Source organism: Orbicella faveolata, unplaced genomic scaffold, assembly GCF_042242905.1.
Source record: "Orbicella faveolata isolate gen_17 unplaced genomic scaffold, um_ofav_v1 contig_13, whole genome shotgun sequence".
Taxonomy (NCBI): Eukaryota; Metazoa; Cnidaria; class Anthozoa; order Scleractinia; family Merulinidae; genus Orbicella; species Orbicella faveolata.
Window position 1 is genome coordinate 29,068,511 of NW_028301540.1, and position 19,697 is coordinate 29,088,207.

Here is a 19,697-nt window from a genome sequence, read left to right on the forward strand (position 1 = left end):
CTGCAAACGTAACGACACAACGTCCTTCTTATGTCGTTATGCTTAAGCCGTTTTCTCGCTATTGTGAACTAGGCTTTAGTAATCATCACATGCCGGGACGAATCGAATTTTGAGGAGGGGGAGAACCGGAGGAGCATATAAAAAAACCCTAGGACCATAGGCAAGGGAAAGCATCATTGCGATCAGAAGTGGCCGGAACTGTTTCCTCCAGCCTTCAATGGTATTTAAAAATCGTCGGTGATATATACATGTATAATGTCAATTTTCCCTGACTTTTCTTCAAAATGTCAGTTTTCTGAGACCATTCCCTGATCTTAAAGAATTTTTTTTTCCCCTGACCATTTTCTGACCAGTAGAAACCCTGATTTGACTGGCAAGCACGCGTCCCACTGAAAGACAAGGGCGAGAAGAATGAGATATATAGCTATTAAATAAGTGATTTGACAGCGTTTGAAAATTCGCATGTAGTTTATTCATCTTTGCCAGCTTTACATTTGAAATCCAGTGCAACATCATGATACTTGGTGAGCTTGTTTTTATCACTTTTTCATTAGTTCTTCGCACCGCCAAAGCACCAGAAGGCAATAGAGAAATATTGAATAGGCTTGTCTTCGGGATTTTTGGTCGGGTTTTTTCTTGCTAACAAGTTAAAACCTGAGAGTTGTTGGTGTGTTTCTACTTGTTAACTTTATTTTTGGTTTTGATTTCGATTTTGGGTTTTTGAAAGTTTTATATTTTTGTGATGTTTTTGTATTTTTTGTATTTTTTCTGTTCTTTTTGTATTATTGGTATTTGTTTTTTTCGGGATGATGGTGAGGAAGTCGGTAGTGTAGCAGCTCTCATAACCTGCTTTTGTTTGGTATTGTAAGCAGCTTCTATTGTTTTTAAGTCCAAGTCACTGTTTCAATTGTTTGGTCTTTTGTTTTTGGCTAGGGTAGCGAGCCAATCATATTGTACGTTACGAGAGCTACTACATCACCGAGGAAGTAGGGTATGGCAGACAGGGGCAGTGGCCACTACCCCTGTCTGCGTGCACAGGGGCAGTGGCCACTGCCCCTGTGCAGGTTTAATCATGGGAGAGGGGGTATATGAAGGTTCGGTGGGATATCCCCAATTATCCCACCTAACCTTTAATCCCGAAAGTCTAAACCCTCCTTGTGGGGAAAGAAGGGTTTGTTTTTTTCAATTTTGAAATTTGTTTGTGTTTTTTAACTTTGTTTTAAAATATTTTTGACCCGCTCACCAAGCATACACGTGTTGCTTTTTACAAATCAGGAGGAAAAAAAAAAAAAGAGACGACACTTTGAGTGCCGTCTCACTTTCTCCGTGGGCCTCGCCGACGGAGATAGGGTTCCGCTTGCTCCCGTTTCTTTTCCTATAACATAAATAAACAGCCAAGTCAAGAGAGGTCTTCGAAACTAGCAGAATTGATTTAAAACGTCAAAAATATTATCTGCACAAAATAGAAAGGAAAAATTCAATTACAGCATGCCAATCGTTATGTTCCTCCATTAAAAAAAAATTATTTATGCATGCCCAATTGTTGTGTCCCTTCATTAAAGTTGCTTGTTAATTTAAAGATGTACTTCCTAGGAATACCAATGAGACTCCACTATTTAGATAGTGACAAATGAGTATTTGTTCAATAAGTACACAATCAACAATGTAAAATAACCAATTCACAGTAATAATCGTTATTTTTTCACTTACCTCGGGAACAAACGCTTCCCCATTCCAGACTCGTCGTACTCGTCTTCGACGAGCCCTGTTGTTTTGGGGAGGCTCTGCCGTTGTAGCCTCCTGCAATACAAGAACATCATCAAAATATACCTAGACCCGTGTATTCTGCCAGTTCACTTTTGAGAGAGGGTTGAGGACTATCGTCCTTTACACAAGAAAACGACTACCGGCACCTTACAAACGACTTATTCACGACATAAACAAAACCGACAAACGGACCTCAAACAGACCGACTTAATTTGACTAACAATAGACGGAACTCAAACAGACCGACTTAATTTGATTAACAATAGACGGATTGAAAGTTACAAGAACCGACAAATGACTGCTGACAAACTTTACACGAGTCTTTCAGGCAATATATACCATCACGGTTAAACGGACCATTCACATTCAACGGACCAGACTTATAACACCATCGACTGACAAACACTATTCACTTGACTCTGAAGATGACTTCAGCTCAGGTTGACGAAACGTCAGTCAGCAACAACAGTTCTTTTCATAACTACTCTCAACCACAGCAACCAACCATAACTGCTCTTCTTACCTGCGACTGCTGGATGACGCTTTCCACGGCAGGAAGGGTACCAGCTGGGTCTCGCTTCATGGCACCACACAAGAGCTGATAAGCCGTGCTTAGGTAGTAATGCACGTACCCCATGGTGTCTGGACTCTCTGCACCAGAGTTTGGAGCTGGGATACCCTCGGCTTTGATTTTGATCGTCTAATAATTGCAAAAAAAAATTATAACTTGATTAATGTCGGTGAAGATAACAATGATAATAATAATTATGATATGGATTGTGCTTGTCGCCGAAATAACGCGCGCTCTGATTGGCTAATTCTACGGCATTCCTCTCTCGTAATGCCCACGGGCCGACTGTGGGCCTGTAGCAACCATACAGCCTGATCACAAACAACTTATTAAACTCGAACGTTCGGTGTTTAGGGGAAAATCTCAAACCTCGGACTTGTCATATTGACCGAGCGATCGGTTTGAGATTTTTCGTAAAGATCTGACTCTCACGTAATTAGTACTCTCATAGTGAACACACTTACATCATTGTCAGCCGTGTCTGTGGCTGCAGCTTCAGCTCCTTCAGATAGGACGGCTGGTGCAGTGGTAGCCTTGGAGGTAGAGGCAGCTGCATCAACTCCACTGTTCAGCAAGCAGCGCTTTGATTTCCTTGCTGGCTCGCCGACATCTTTGTGCACAGAGCAGCTCGTGCTGGCCTGGCCAGACACCTCACTGGCTGTTTCAGAGGCTCGCTTCCGTTTCCTCAAGGTTCTACTGGACAAGCTTCTCTCCACTGCTGATAATAAAAGTGATATCAAAAAGCTAATTTAGTGCCAAGTTAAGTTATGAGAGCATATGAGAGCATATCTTGTTCAACTATATAGGACTGAAATTCCAAACACTTCATTATGTAATATATCAAACGCGAAAGACCGTGTTTGACCACACTTCCAAACATCGAGAAGATAGTTGAAAATACGACGCGCAGCAGATTATTTTTGACCGACGCTGAGGTGTTTGGAAATGTCGTTAAACACTGTCTTGAATGTTTGATATATCTTCTCGGATCAATCGAAACTAAAACTAAGGAGAAAACGGAGGTTGAAATAAAATCGTAAAAAATCTATCGTAATTAAGATCCGATATCCAAACACCGTCACGGTGTTCATGATTTCCTTTGTTTAAACATGCCAAGTTAGTTATTAAAGCATTTGATAAGAGACTGTTGAACAATAGCACATGAACATTCGGCAAGAAACCACAACCTTGACTATCTCAGTGGATGAATAAAGTGGCCTTTCAGATACTTGTTACCTCGGTCGCAACATCAGGGTACTGCCAGGCACTTTCCGTTGACATAGAAAACGATCTATTTGTATTCGCAATCAAATTTAAACTCGAACTTCAAAGTCCTTAAACTTAATAGAGAGCTTAAGCAAACCACTACTGCACCGGCAATAAGAACGCCACCAAACTAAGGGTTTTAATGAGTAGAACAATGGCTGTGCAAGTCCGTTATAAATTTTTGTAGAGTTCTTTGCCGTGCTCTGCACAACAACAACATGACATAACTAAGCCCTGCGTATTTTGGAGAACGCAAACGACAGCAGCTAATGTTTCGTATTTTCATTTGGATTTGAACGCTAACGTTTGAGCAATTTTTCAGACCAATAACATAGCTCGACAATTGCGAAATTCAAAGGTAAAATATAAACTCATTTTTTATTGGGCGTTGTCCTCGGGGTCGCCGTCGTCATTGCTTAAACTCGCTAAAACTCGGCTGTGAAGACAATAGAACAAGAAAGAAACAATACATGTATCGCAATGAAACCTGCAAGCACTTAATTGAACCAAGGGTATCACAAAGTGCTTACAAGTTGCATTGACGTCATAATTGTAGGCAGTAATCTTACTGTCATCAGAGGAAGTTGTTTCTTTTGTAGCCACAGCCTTGGCTGGCTCGTGTACATCCAGTGAGGAAACCTTTTCTACAGGCAGAGTGATCTTATCCTGAGAGCGCCCTTGCACTGCCGGAATGCCATCACATGTGGTTGCAGCAATCTCATCGAAGTCAAAGTTAGTTGTTTCTTCTGTGGCGACGGCCTTAGTTGGCTGGTGTTCTTCTAGCGAGGCAACGTTCTCCACAAGAAGGGCGGTATCCTCGGACAAAGCTTTCCCTGCTGTGATGACACTGCCATCATATGCGCAGGCAGTGATCTCAACCTCATCAAGGTTAGTAGTTTCTCCTGTAGCCACAACCTCTACTGGTCCATGTACTTCGAGTAAGGAAAGCTTTTCCACGGGCAGACTGATATAAGCCTCTGAGGAAGTTTCCCCTACCATTAAAACTTCTGAAGCTGCACTGAAACCATGTAGGGACGAAGTGACTTCAATCTCATCAGTGATAGGTGTTTCGTCAGTCGCAATGGCTTCAGCAAGTTTGACTACATCCAGCGAGGAAACCTTTTCGACAGGCAGAATGATATCTTCAGCAGACCCGTCAACTCCAAAGAAAACTTGTGGAGCTGCACTGACATCATTTATCGATGCAGCGATCTCAATCTCATCCTTGCTGTTTGTTCCGTCCGTTGCAATGGCTTCAGCATGGTCAGCTTCATCCACTAAGGAAACCTTTTCCACAGGCAGAGTGATATCTTCAGCAGACCCGTCAACTCCAAAGAAAACTTGTGGAGCTGCACTGACATCATTTATCGATGCAGCGATCTCAATCTCATCCTTGCTGGTTGCTTCGTCCGTTGCAATGGCTTCAGCATGGTCAGCTTCATCCACTAAGGAAACCTTTTCCACAGGCAGAGTGATATCTTCAGCAGACCCGTCAACTCCAAAGAAAACTTGTGGAGCTGCACTGACATCATTTATCGATGCAACGATCTCAATCTCATCCTTGCTGGTTGCTTCGTCCGTTGCAATGGCTTCAGCATGGTCAGCTTCATCCACTAAGGAAACCTTTTCCACAGGCAGAGTGATATCTTCAGCAGACCCGTCAACTCCAAAGAAAACTTGTGGAGCTGCACTGACATCATTTATCGATGCAGCGATCTCAATCTCATCCTTGCTGGTTGTTTCGTCCGTTGCAATGGCTTCAGCATGGTCAGCTTCATCCACTAAGGAAACCTTTTCCACAGGCAGAGTGATATCTTCAGCAGACCCGTCAACTCCAAAGAAAACTTGTGGAGCTGCACTGACATCATTTATCGATGCAGCGATCTCAATCTCATCCTTGCTGGTTGTTTCGTCCGCTGCAATGGCTTCAGCATGGTCAGCTTCATCCACTAAGGAAACCTTTTCCACAGGCAGAGTGATATCTTCAGCAGACCCGTCAACTCCAAAGAAAACTTGTGGAGCTGCACTGACATCATTTATCGATGCAGCGATCTCAATCTCATCCTTGCTGGTTGTTTCGTCCGTTGCGATGGCTTCAGCATGGTCAGCTTCATTCACTAAGAAAACCTTTTCCATAGACAGAGTGACATTACCCTCAAAGTACTCGTCCGCGGTAATAAAAAGGTCTTGGCCTGTAATGGCACTGTGGCTGGATGCCGTGATCTCACCTTCATTAACGTTCCCTGATTCCTGTGTACACAAGACTTCACTTGCCTCGTCTACATCCAGAGCGGAGCACTTCTCCAAAGACAGAGTGATGTTAATCCCAGAGGACTTTTCCTCTGCCGTTGCAAGTTCTGAAGCTGCAGTGACGCTGCCTGTGGATGTAGTGATCTCTGTTGCATCAATGACAGTTGTGTCCTCTATGTCTACTCCTCTAGTTAACTCACGCAGATCCAGATAGGAACGCTTTTTCATAGGCACAGTCCCATTGTCCTCAGAGGACATTTCCTCTACCGTTGCAAGTTCTTGGGCTGCAGTGACGTTGCATGTGGATGTATTGATCTCACTCACATTCATGGCTGTTGTTTCTTCTCCAGCTAATCCTTCAGTTAACCCACACAGATCCAGTGAGGGACGTTTTTCCACAGACAGAGTCACATTCTCCTCAGAGGACTCCATTGTTTTGTCTGTGACATTGACCTCATCAGGTTCTGAAGTGTCAATCTGACAAAGGTTAGCAGTGTTCTCCGACAACCGTCTTGATTTTCTCAGGGGCTCCCAGATTTCAGAGCAGTTCCTGCTGCGGTGTGCACAAGACTCGGTGGAGTTGTCAGAGCTGCTCCTTCGTTTCCTTGATCTTAAGCTTGTATTGGAGAAGCTTCCTTCCACTGTCGATAGTAAAATCAGGATTAAAATGCTATTAGAAGTTAAGAATAAATAACCTTTGTTTACCCTCTTTCAGTACTTATAGCCAACGGCTAATGGAGCCGAATAATTAAATTTCAGAAACCAACAGTTCAAGTTCACCATGCCAAGGTCAAAAACCCCCAGCTGCCATGAGGCAAACAATCTGAGGATTCACGTTGAATGTTTATCCTGTTGCCACAATATCAGTGAGAGAGTCTTCTCACAATAATACGAAGTTATCGTAATTTATCATTTAGAGATCCAGAGATCTCACGCTCATCGAAACGAGTTGCTTCTCTTGTAACCAGGACTTTTGCCAGCGCATGAACATCCCGTGAGACTCACCCACTGCCTTAAAAAAGTTCTCAGGTTTTACTGACATCAGACTAACAACTACCATTGAGGACGACGACATCAAATGTTGCCATCTCAATGGTAGTTTTTAGTTCAGTCTCCACAGCTTTAACTGGCTCGTTCACATCCAGTGAGAATAACTTGAAACTTGCTTCCTTAGTTTTTTTTAAAAAAATACCAAAATAAGAATCAAAATGCTACTTTAGTGTCTAAGGTATACAAACCCTAACCTTCATTATTATCGACAAAAATGTGTACTAATAAATATTATCCAGGAGTACTAATTACTAATGTCTATTCTGTAAAAAATCAGCTTCCATAGAAAAGCAATTTTACCCTCAGAAGATTTCACCGCTGACGCTGCACTGACATCATGGATGGATGCATTGATCTCACTTCCCTTGATGTTCGTTCCATCACATGGCAACTCAATGACCACACCGTCTTCACTGTTAGGTGTTTCCTGTGTAGCCAAGACATCACTTAGAGACCCAGTGACCACATCGCCTTCGATTGAAGATGTTCCCTGTGTCGCCGCGACAGCATCACATAGAGCCTCAGTGACCACACCGTCTTCAATGTTGCGTGTTTCCTGTGTAGCCACACCATCATATAGAGACTCAGTGACCACACCGTCTTCCACGTTGGGTGTTTCCTGTGTAGCCACGGCATCACATAGAGACTCAGTGACCACACCGTCTTCAACGTTGGGTGTTTCCTGTGTAGTCACACCATCACATAGAGACTCGGCGACCACACCATCTTCGACGTTGGGTGTTTCCTGTGTAGCCACAGCATCACATAGAGACTCAGTGACCACACCGTCTTCAACGTTGGGTGTTTCCTGTGTAGCTACAGCATTACATAGAGATTCAGTGACCACACCGTCTTTAACGTTGGGTGTTTCCTGTGTAGCCACAGCATCATATAGAGACTCAGTGACCACACCGTCTTCGACGTTGGGTGTTTCCTGTTTAGCCACACCATCACATAGAGACTCAGTGACCACACCGTCTTCAACGTTGGGTGTTTCCTGTGTAGCCACAGCATCACATAGAGACTCGGCGACCACACCATCTTCGACGTTGGGTGTTTCCTGTGTAGCAACAGCATCACATAGAGACTCAGTGACCACACAGTGTTCAACGTTGGCTGTTTCCTGTGTAGCTACAGCATTACATAGAGACTCAGTGACCACGCCGTCTTCAACGTTGGGTGTTTCCTGTGTAGCCACAGCATCACATAGAGACCCAGTGACAACATCACCTTTAACATTGAGTGTTTCCTGTGTAGCCACGACATCACATGGAGACTCAGTGACCACCACACCTTCAACAGTAGGTGTTTCCTGTGTACCCACAACATCACATTGAGAATCGGTGACCAAACTCCCTTCAACGTTAGGTGTTTCCTGTGTAGCCACAGCATCACATAGTGACTCAGTGACCATACTGCCTTCAATACTAGGTGTTTCCTGTGTACCCACGACATCACATTGAGACTCAGTGACCACACTGCCGTCAACATTAGGTGTTTCCTGTGTAGCCATGATGTCACATTGAGACTTGGTGACCGCATCGTCTACGTCAGTTGATTCCTGTCTAGCCACGACATCACACTGAGACTCGGTGAGCACAACGTCTCCAATGTTAGGTGTTTCCTGTGTAGCCAGAGCATCACATAGAGACTCAGTAACCACACCGTCTTCAAACTTAGGTGTTTCCTGTGCAGCCACGACATCACAGAGAGACTCGGTTACCGCAACGTCTAAAACGCTAGGTGTTTCTTGGGTAGCCACGACATCCCACAGAGACTCGCTGACCGCACCCTTTTCAACATTGGGTGTCTCCTGTGTAGCCAGGAAATCAGAGAGAGACTCAGTGACAACAAAGTCTTCAACCTTGAGTGTTTCCTGTGTAGCCACAGCATGACACGGAGACTCAGTGACAACACCGTCTTCAACATTAGGTGTTTCCTGTGTAGCTACAGCATCATATAGAGACTCAGTGACCACACCGTCTTCAACGTTGGGTGTTTCCTGTGTAGCCACAGCATGACACAGAGACTCAGTGACCACACCGTCTTCAACATTAGGTGTTTCCTGTGTAGCCACAGCATCACATAGAGACTCAGTGACCACACCGTCTTCAACGTTGGGTGTTTTCTGCGTAGCCACAGCATCACTTAGAGACTCAGTGACCACACCGTCTTCAACGCTGGATGTTTCCTGTGTAGCCACAGCATCATATAGAGACTCAGTGACCTCACCGTCTTCAACGTTGGGTGTTTCCTGTGTCGCCAAAGCATCATATAGAGACCCAGTGACCACACCGTCTTCAACGTTGGATTTTTCCTCTGTAGCCACACCATCACATAGAGACTCAATGACCACACCGTCTTCGACATTGGGTGTTTCCTGTGTAGCAACAGCATCACATAGAGACTCAGTGACCACACCGTCTTCAACGTTGCATCTTTCCTGCGTAGCCACAGCATCATATAGACACTTAGTGACCACACCGTCTTCAACGTTGGGTGTTTCCTGTGTAGCCACAGCATCACATAGAGACTCAGTGACCACACCGTCTTCAACGTTTGGTGTTTCCTGTGTAGCAACAGCATCACATAGAGACTCAGTGACCACACCGTCTTCAACGTTGCATGTTTCCTGCATAGCCACAGCATCACAAAGAGACTCAGTGACCACACCGTCTTCAACGTTGGGTGTTTCCTGTGTAGCCACAGCATCACATAGAGACTGGGTGACCACACCATTTTCGACGTTGGGTGTTTCCTGTGTAGCAACAGCATTACATAGAGACTCACTGACCACACCGTCTTCAACGTTGAGTGTTTCCTGTGTAGCCACAGCATCACATAGAGACTCAGTGACCACACCGTCTTCAACGTTTGGTGTTTCCTGTGTAGCCACAGCATCACACAGAGACTCGGTGACCACACCATCTTCGACGTTGGGTGTTTCCTGAGTAGCAACAGCATTACATAGAGACTCACTGACCACACCGTCTTCAACGTTGAGTGTTTCCTGTGTAGCCAGAGCATCACATAGAGACTCAGTGACCACACCGTCTTTAACGTTGGGTGTTTCCTGTGTAGCCACAGTATCACATAGAGACTCAGTGACCACACCGTCTCCAACATTAGGTGTTTCCTGTGTAGCCAAAGCATGACATAGAGACTCAGTGACCACACTGTCTTCAACGTCGGGTGTTTCCTGTGTAGCCACAGCATTACATAGAGACTCAGTGACCACACCGTCTTCAACGTTGCATGTTTCCTGTGTAGCCAGAGCATGACACAGAGACTCAGTGACCACACCGTCTTCAATGTTGGGTGTTGCCTGTGTAGCCACAGCATGACATAGAGACTCAGTGACCACACCGTCTCCAACATTAGGGGTTTCCTCTGTAGCCACAGCATGACATAGAGACTCAGTGACCACACCGTCTCCAACATTAGGGGTTTCCTCTGTAGCCATAGCATGACATAGAGACTCAGTGACCACACCGTCTTCAATGATGGGTGTTTCCTGTGTAGCCATAGCATGACATAGAGACTCAGTGAACACACTCTCTTCAACATTAGGTGTTTCCTGTGTAGCCACAGCATCATATAGAGACTCAGTGACCACACTGTCTTCAACATTAGGTGTTTCTTGTGTAGCCACAGCCTCACATAGAGACTCAGTGACCACACCGTCTTCAACGTTGGGTGCTTCCTGTGTAGCCACAGCATCACATAGAGACTCAGCGACCACACCATCTTCGACGTTGGGTGTTTTCTGTGTAGCCACAGTATCACATAGAGACTCAGTGACCACACTGTCTTCAACGTTGGGTGCTTCTTGTGTAGCCACGGCATTACATAGAGACTCAGTCACCACACTGTCTTCAACGTTGGGTGTTTCCTGTGCAGCCACAGCATCACATAGAGGCTCGGTGACTACACTGTCTTCAATGCATTCAACATTAGGTGTTTCCTGAGTGGCCAGGATATCACATTGAGACTCGATAACCACGAGGTCTTCAATGTTAGGTGTTTCCTGTGTAGCCACAGCATCACATAGAGACGCAGTGACCACACCGTCTTCAACGTTGGGTGTTTCTTGTGTAGCCACAGCATCGTATAGAGACTCGGTGACCACACCTTCTTTAACGTTGGGTGTTTCCTGTGTAGCCACCGCTTTACATAGAGAATCAGTGACCACACCATCTTCAACGTTGGGTGTTTCCTGTCTAGCCACAGCAACACATAGAGACTCAGTGACCATACCGTCTTCAACATTGGGTGTTTCCTGTGCAGCCACAGCATCACATAGAGACTTGGTGACCACACTGTCTTCAACGTTGGGTGTTTCCTGTGTAGCCACAGCATCACATAGAGACTGAATGACCACACCGTCATCAATGTTGGGTGTTTCCTGTGTAGCCACAGTATCATATAGAGACTTGGTGATGACACCGTCTTCAACATTGGGTGTTTCCTGTAGAGGGATGATATCATATAGAGACTCACTGACCACAAAGTCTTCAAGGGGAGCTGTTTCCTGTGCAGCCACAGCATCAAATGGAGACTCAGTGACCACACAGTCTTCAATATTAGGTGACATCACGACATCACATGGAGACTCCGTGACAACACCGCTTTCAACGGTAGGTGTTTCCTGTGTAACCACGACATCAGATTGAGACTTGGTGACCACAATGTCTAAAACGTTAGGTGTTTCCTGTGTAGCCAGAGCATCACATAGAGACTCAGTGACCACACTGCCTTCAACAGCAGGTGTTTCCTGTCTAGCCACGACATCGCATTGAGACTTGGTAACCACAATGTCTACAATGTTAGGTGTTTCCTGTGTAGCCACAGCATCACATGGAGAGTCAGTGACCACACCGCCTTCATGGGTAGGTGACATCACAACATCACATGGATCCTCAGTGACCACAACGTCTTCAACACTAGGTGTTTCCTGTGTAGCCACGGCATCACATGGAGACTCAGTGACCACACCGCCTTCATGGGTAGGTGACATCACAACATCACATGGATACTCAGTGACCACAACGTCTTCAACACTAGGTGTTTCCTGTGTAGCCACAGCATCACATGGAGACTCAGTGACCATACCCTCACACCCCAGAGTATCACTTGGCTCTTGGACAGCCACTGAGGAAACCTTTTTAACAGGCATAGATTTCATGTAAGTTCAAATTAATATTAGTATTGGTACAGCTGCATTTTCTGTCTTTTGTGACTGTCTGGAGTGATTACTTTGGTTTAAGTGGTACAACACTTGATTGATAAATGCTGTCTCATTGATAAAAACGTCCACGGGGACGAGAAATAGGGAAAGACTACTTTAAAAGCAGAAAACAGCAAGGTTCATTGCTGTCAGAGAAAAGATACCAACATAGAATTAATGCAACAAGTGTGTTTTGAAACACCATTTTATTTCCAATTAGTTTCAAAGCTCAGGGAAATGGCACAAAACAAAATTATAACATGCACTTAATATGCTATTTATTCCTCAATGCTATCTCTGTATTCACATAATAATTATTCACATATTAATTATAATTATTGAGCCTTGGAGCCTTACTAAGTAATATTTAAACAAAAAAGAACAGACATTTTATTTTTTTCACCTCTTCGTTGATGGTATGTTGAGCCTTGTCAAGCACTTTAAGTGCTGATGTCAGCAGATCACGTGCTGGATTGTCTGGCTCAGCCAGGATTTCCATAGTTTGGAGGAGCATTCGGCGAGCATCTGTTAAAAATATAGATAATGCAATTTGGTGTAAACTAAGTAAATTATTATATAATAATCATCAACACACAACTGACTCAGGCCCCTCGGTCAATTTTCTTTTTCTTGTTTTTTTTTTTGTTTGTTTGTTTTTTTAAATTAAGTTTGTATTTTGGCCTGACCAACCAACCCACTTTCATGACAGGGAAGACTATGGGAAACAAAACATTTTATGGGTGACCTAATGGTTTCAATTCAAGAAAATACCTCTTATGTCCATGCTGATGGATAACAAGCCAAGCGACCCCTTGATGCCTTGAGGCACCTTACCCTCCAACATTTTCTCATGACTGGAGACCTGTAGCAGAGATAATTGCAAAGGATATTGAACGAAGAACTATCACACTTGTCTAATGATGTCTTGATATTGTTATTAATAGTATAAGCTACCTACATCAGCAAGCAAAAATTTTACGTACATTTGATTCTAAAGTGAAAGGCATTACAAAATGGTGACATTGGAAAACGTGATGAGAAAGAGAAAGTTTGTCTTCTTACAACAAATCATAGCTATTTACCGAGCTGCAACTTACAAAATTTTTATTTTTTAATTTATTTTCATATTTTGGGTTTCCCTTTCATTTTCATGATATGCAGTCTGCAATCTATTGTCCATATGTCACAATTCTGAACATCTTCAAAAGAGTAGGGAGAAAACAGAGAGATGCACCTCTTCTAAATCGAGTCGCTAAAAATTATCGGACGTGTTCAAGTTAAACTAGCTTCGTTCACGTGGTGTTATGCAATCCTAGCCTAGTGCATTCAAATTTTTTTGGGACAAACGTGTTCACCAATTTTTCCCCCTGTACTACAGCAGGGGCAAAGGACAGATCATGAGTGCATGCACACAATCATGAGTTAGATCCGAAGGAAGAACATATGAATTCTGCAAAGCGCTAGCTGCAGTTTGGCGCTGTGATTTTTGACAACAAGTAACTGAGCATGAATATTTGTAGCTCGGCGGATGTTCAGAAAATAATATCTACCGCAAACCTGAAGTTTTGAGCCTCACTTCATTTCATAAAATCACTCAGATTTTTCTTCACTTTCACAGATGAAAAAGGTTACATGATAAGCATGAAAGAACATAAGCTCGACAGCCAATATTTGTAAAGGAACGCACAGCCACTGCTGTTATCTTCGATTACTACACCATTAAATAGCCTCCGTTCGGCGCATATGTCATTATCGTACATACATACATACATACATACATACATACATACATCATTTATTTGTTTACGCAGGTCGGTATATAGGCAGCCTAAGCTGATATGGACCTGCGGTTAATTAGGAGTTACAAAATAAATACCTCAGTTTGGTGCATATGTCATTATCTTGATGAAATGACCATACAATGACTTCATAATGACGTCGTAATAACATCACTGACATATTTTTTTTTCCGAAGAAATCCATGAAAGCCTATATATAGTTCTCCAGTTAGCCCGAATATCACTCAGGTTAACCTGAACAGCGCTCAGGTTAGTTCGATAATCATCTAGCTATTGCAGACAGGTTAGTGTACTCTTCAATTAAGGCCGCAAAATGAGAAAAAAAACTCGTCAGGTACCTTGTCGTGATCGTTGGTAAATTCATGAGTACTTTAAGCTTATATGAGCCTATCGTCAAGAGATCCAGACTGTTACAGAGCTCCTCGGCTCTCCCGCGCGCCATCTGATCTGACGCAAGTTGTCCGGCACTCTATGAAACCACTGCTTGAAATGCCTTGAGAAGTTAAACCATAACTTGAAAAACGAATTTGGTCCAAAAGCCTTGCTAGTCATTTCCCTAATTCTCAGTGTTTGGAAAATCCCACACTTGACTGAGGCGATGACTAAATATTCGAAAACTTCACTCCTGGGAGCAAACCATCCGCCATGTTTACCTCGCTTATCAGCCGCGCCTTACTGTTCAGATTTCTCGACCAATCAGAATGAATCAGTAATCGAATACCCGTGTTATGCGCAAAGAACTCTGGGATCGTTAGGGAGCAAACATTGCAGAAATATCCCGGGGGCGGGGACGGGGGTGAGAATTCGAGAACAATTGGGTCGGGGTTTGCGGCCCGCTTCCCAAAACCCTTACCTTATCTATGACACAAAATCGGCGATTCCCCTATTTATGACCTGATCAATACCTGTTTTAGACCTGCCTTATACTTAGTTTCCTCGTTTAGACCGATGTTAAAGGCATTGTGAAGCGCTTTTGTTGATCGGTCTTATCAATAATGATGAAAAACTAGCTTCTTCTAAAAATAATGCCCGCTTCAAGACTAAAGTGTAAAAACCAGATCCTGTTAATGATCAAAATGGCTAAAATCGATACTCTGTTTATAAACTCCCTTCCTCGCGTGAGGTTTATTGCGAAATTTATGAGGAGAATATTAAAAAAATTCAAAGCACGCCTGATCTCGAGAAGCTACCCAGAGCAAATGGTAGAAACGACCCTCTAAGAATTTAAATAAAAAGGCAGAAAAGAATCTCTAAAACAGAAATCGAGAATGCACAATAAACTTCTACCTTTCTCACGCAATTTTAACCGTCATTACCAAAATTTGAAAAGCATTATTTCGGACAAATAGCATTTTTAAATACAAATACTCCGAGGTATACTCAAGGAGCCACCCTTGATCTGTTATAGAAAAGGAAAATCTATTACGCGATATACATTTCACAATAAACCTCACGAAAGCAACGGAGTTTATCGGTAGATTTTATCACATATTTCATCAGTTATTCAAACAAAAACTAACATATTCCACATATCAACATTGCCCAAAACCGTTTGCGATAAAACGACGGCGAAAATGCGTCGATCTCTCTCCAAAATAGTTTTCTGTACCTCGAAACAATTTTTCGCTAAACATGTCCTTCTATCAACTTAAAATATCTGCCCCCTGACGATCCAGGGTTCTTTGCGCAAACACGGCTATCCAAGTAGCACGCGAGGAAACGCGAGCGAACGTGAGCGAGCCACGCGAACGCAAAACAAAAAAACAAAAACGAAAAAACAAAAAACAAAACAACAGGCAAAAACGCAAAACGCTCGGTTCACTCTGACTCTACCTAGGAGCTATTGAATCCCAAATTAGGATAATTGGTTTAAAATTCCTTCTCTTTTGTGAACTATTTTCATTCTGACGGCATCAATTTTTCGACATTTTTTTAATACAGAAAAATTTGATGGACCAAAACTTTTATGTAATACATCAGACAAGAGAAAACGTGTTTTATCAGGCGGTGTTGGTCGCGCGCGGTTAACCAAATCTCCAATCACTCAGTAGAGAGTTAAAAAAAAAACAACGGCGGTTACGAATTTCGTGCTGTTTGCAAAAGGAGAAACGAAATACGCGAGATTTAAAATCAAACGCGTGTGCAATGATTTCGAGTGAAATCGTAATTATGATTTTGATTAAAAAAAATGCACGACACGAAGTTCAATTGCCCTTAAATTTATTACATCCATTTTGAAATCGGACAATTTAATCGCTTAAAATAGTCCCTTGATTTCGGTCAGTTCTTACATTTTATTGATCCAGGGGTTGGTTTGGTTTTTTACTTCTCATTTTGTATGCAAGGCACAGAAAAAAAACATACGATTCAGAAGACAAAAAAAAAAGTGTGATTAATTCGGGAATAAATTCAGCTGCTGAGAGCTAATCAGATTGCAAGGATCACCAGTGATTTCAAAATGGATGTAAGAATGAAGGGATATGCAAAACCATTACGGTTGACGCCAGTTTAATTTGGGCGCGCGAGAGCTTTGTTCTAGCGGCGAAGATTCTAACGAAATTCCGAGAATCGTGAATTCTGGTGTAATTGTATCTCTGCCGCACTGCGCTTATCTAAGGACGGTTTTTTCCCTTGCGACTCTGACATCAGCGAAAACATAACGGCAAGCGATCTCTCTTCCAAGCTTTGTGGTCGGCTTCGTCCACAAGAGATCTGACTTAAGTGCAAGGGCACGGATCAAAAACATCCTTGCGCTCAGTGTTTGTGCGAACTCTTGCTAAGCAAAGTGTGTACGTTTTTTCCCTCTTTGCGCGTGCCTGTAACCGTGTCCCTGCGCGCTTAAGCGTGCGAGCGCGTAATTGTGCTTACTTAATTTGTTAATTACATAATGTAATTGTTCCAATTAATTAGCGCCATTGTTACGTCATTTGCTTGACCCTTGACTTTTGACACTTTCTCCCCTTTATAACTTTCGATCTTTGAACGAAAAAATTCCGATCTCTTTCCATTAAATTTGGAACCGTTGAAGTGTCAAAGAAAAATTGTACATTTTTTCGGAATTCCCAGACCGAATGAAGGCTGTCTCAACGTCGATCCTGAGTTTTTCAGAAGAAATATCTTTCGGTAAAAATTTTGATTGGAAGCCAAAACTAGTCGATTCAAATTTGAACAAAGAAATATAGCTTTCTCTTACCTCCTTCCCAGATGTTTCTTTGGAAGGGACTTCTGGTTCTTGCTTTGATCCATTCATCTTATTGAATTTTGAGTTTCAAAAACGCGAATTGAACGACTTTACGAGAGCGGCGAAAAACACGTCTGAACTCGATCAGTAGTTGCGCGAAATGACCAATTGCTAATGAGTGCGTCTAATTTATACGTCACAATTCGAACATCAATTAGATCCAATTAGCGCTGGAAGTAAACAAAACAATTAAAAACAATTAACTCACGTGAAATGATAGTATAAGGCTGGCAAGTTTCTCTTAGTTACTTTTATTAGGAACGGGTTTTTGTTAAATGTACTCAGGAAACTTTGATTTTGTAGTCATTCTTAATGCTTCCGCTTTTTGTTTCAGTCTTTTAGCTTTTCATTTAGTGACTTGAAAAGTAGTTATTAATGTTTTTCAAGAATCGGTTTGGTCTGTTGATCAAGCGAAGTTTGGCACAGTAGCACGTGATCTAATTGGATAAGTTGTTTACTTCGAGCGTCAAATCACGTGACTGCAAAAAGTTGTCAAAAAAACAACAACAATCAAATTAAGTTTAAATGATGATTCAAACAAAGGATAATTGAAGGTAATCAACATGGAAAAAAAATACAACTGAGTCAAGAGAATTTAAGAGAAAAATAAATAAATCATCAATTTTTAGAAAAAAATTTACAATTATAAACAGGAAACCCGAACCTACACAAACTTTAAATTATTCGGCAGAGTCCGCTATTTCATACCTTTGCCAAAACCTGATATAAAGCACTGAATTGTTAATTCTTACATACGTAACCAGTAAAGCGGTTTTTGCTTAAGTATCGAAAATAATCTGTGTTTACTTTGAATGTTTAGTTTCCACACTGAGCGATTGGCTAAAAAAAACCAGCGCTACTTTGCCATCTGATCTGAAGTTAGTCCAGTCCCTGAAATCCCCGTTATCCGCTCTTTATAGGGGTTTGAACTCAGGCGGAAAATGCAGTGTACATGCTCGTACAACCGGCATTTTTTCCCTCTAAATCGGGAGAAAAACATATATGGTAAAACTTTGTAACGCACGCGCGCGCGTTATGCCATTAGGGAGTTTACGAAATCACGACTGCCACGCCAGGACAAAGTCGATTAAAACTATCGCAAAACTAAATGAGGAACACAGCGATAAATTTGAAATAAAAATCTGAAAACTTAGCTCTCGTGGTTCACGTTCTCGAGAAAACGCAAAATTTGGTCGTTTCACGTTGTTGTCTTGCGGAGGAAGGCAAAGAAATGTACGTACCAGGAATTGTAACGCACGTGCACAGCCATTGAGCTACTCATTAATTCTTTTGTTCAGTGACGTTCCCGTTGCCGTTGCTGTCGTGGTTTTGTAAACGCCCTAATAATCACAAACGGGAACAACAGAAGAACCTTCATGACGCTCATCCCACCACTTGTTTTCTCAGAACTAGCGGCTATTCACGGTAATCGTTGGCTGGTATCTCCGACTGTGTAACTCATGATGTAAAACTTGTTATTTTGTACTTACTAACTGACTCGCTAGAGTTCAAATTACTCGCACAAATGACGAATATTTTAAGCGAGAACTACGCCATCTGTAGTAAGCAGTTGAAAGTAAATTTATTTGTTTTCATTTAGTACGTGTGTGGTAAGGGTTAATTTTTGAATACGGTTTCAGACCAATCCGGTGTTGCGGGTCTTACTGCATGCACATTAAAAGTCGATTTGGACGTTTGAATTCGTTATTAAACGAGCAAATCCTAGCGCGCGAGACAACACTACACTCTGATTGGTCGACACTGAACATGCGCGGGGTTTATTTTTACGACACTCAATTGGAGGCTGCTCTGACCGATTCATTGGATATTCCATTCACAGATCTTTTTTCTGCTCGGTTTGGGTGTCTCTATAAACCCTACGGCTATCTCGAATTGAGTTACGGGACCAGAATGGCGTTGTTTCATAAAGGTATCTGGCGAGTTGAAAAGTAGTTATTAATGTTTTCCGAGAATCATTTTGGTCTGTTGATCAAGCGAAGTTTGGCATGGTACCACGTGATCTAATTGGAAAAGTTGTTTACTTCAAGCGTCAACTCACGTGATTGAAAAAATTTGTAAAAAAAACAACAACAACAATCAAATTAAGTTTAAATGATGATTCAAACAAAGGATAATTGAAGCAAATCAACATGGAAAAAAGTACAACTGAATCAAGAGAATTTAAGAGAAAAATAAATAAATTATCGATTTTTAGAAAAAATTTACAATTATAAACAGGAAATCCGAAGCTACACAAACTTAACATTTATTCCACAGTGTCCGCTGTTTCATACTTTTGTCAAAACCTGATTTAAAACACTGAAATTGTTAATTCTTACATACGTAAAGTGGTTTTCACCTAACTGTCGAAAGTAATTTGCGTTTACTTTGAATTTGCATTTCCACACTGAGCCAGTGGCTACAACAAAACAAAACAAAAAAAAAAAACGTGCGCTACTTTGCCATCTGATCTGAAACAAATCCAGTCCCTAAAATCTTCCTTCCCCGCGCTTCATAGGGGTTTGA

The 19,697-nt window shown here is 42.3% G+C and overlaps 1 protein-coding gene across 3 annotated transcripts; it reads right to left on the bottom strand.

The window, feature by feature from the left end:
• Window positions 1–687: 687 nt before the first annotated feature.
• Window positions 688–14,596, bottom strand: LOC110045929 (uncharacterized). Of its 3 annotated transcripts, XM_089285963.1 has the most exons (9): window positions 14,269–14,596; window positions 12,903–12,993; window positions 12,535–12,656; window positions 7,205–12,065; window positions 4,174–6,495; window positions 2,803–3,056; window positions 2,291–2,467; window positions 1,711–1,800; window positions 688–1,375 (listed from the first exon to the last, which is right to left on the bottom strand). In XM_089285963.1, the coding sequence occupies exons 2-9, from the start codon at window positions 12,973–12,975 to the stop codon at window positions 1,316–1,318; spliced, it is 7,959 nt and encodes a 2,652-aa protein (XP_089142089.1). In that variant the 5' UTR covers window positions 12,976–12,993; window positions 14,269–14,596; the 3' UTR covers window positions 688–1,315. The 3 variants fall into 3 exon arrangements, with proteins under 3 accessions (XP_089142089.1, XP_089142090.1, XP_089142088.1); XM_089285964.1 differs by lacking the exon at window positions 14,269–14,596 and having other exon boundaries at window positions 2,803–3,053; window positions 12,903–14,259; XM_089285962.1 differs by lacking the exon at window positions 14,269–14,596 and having other exon boundaries at window positions 12,903–14,259.
• Between the last annotated feature and the right edge of the window lie 5,101 nt (window positions 14,597–19,697).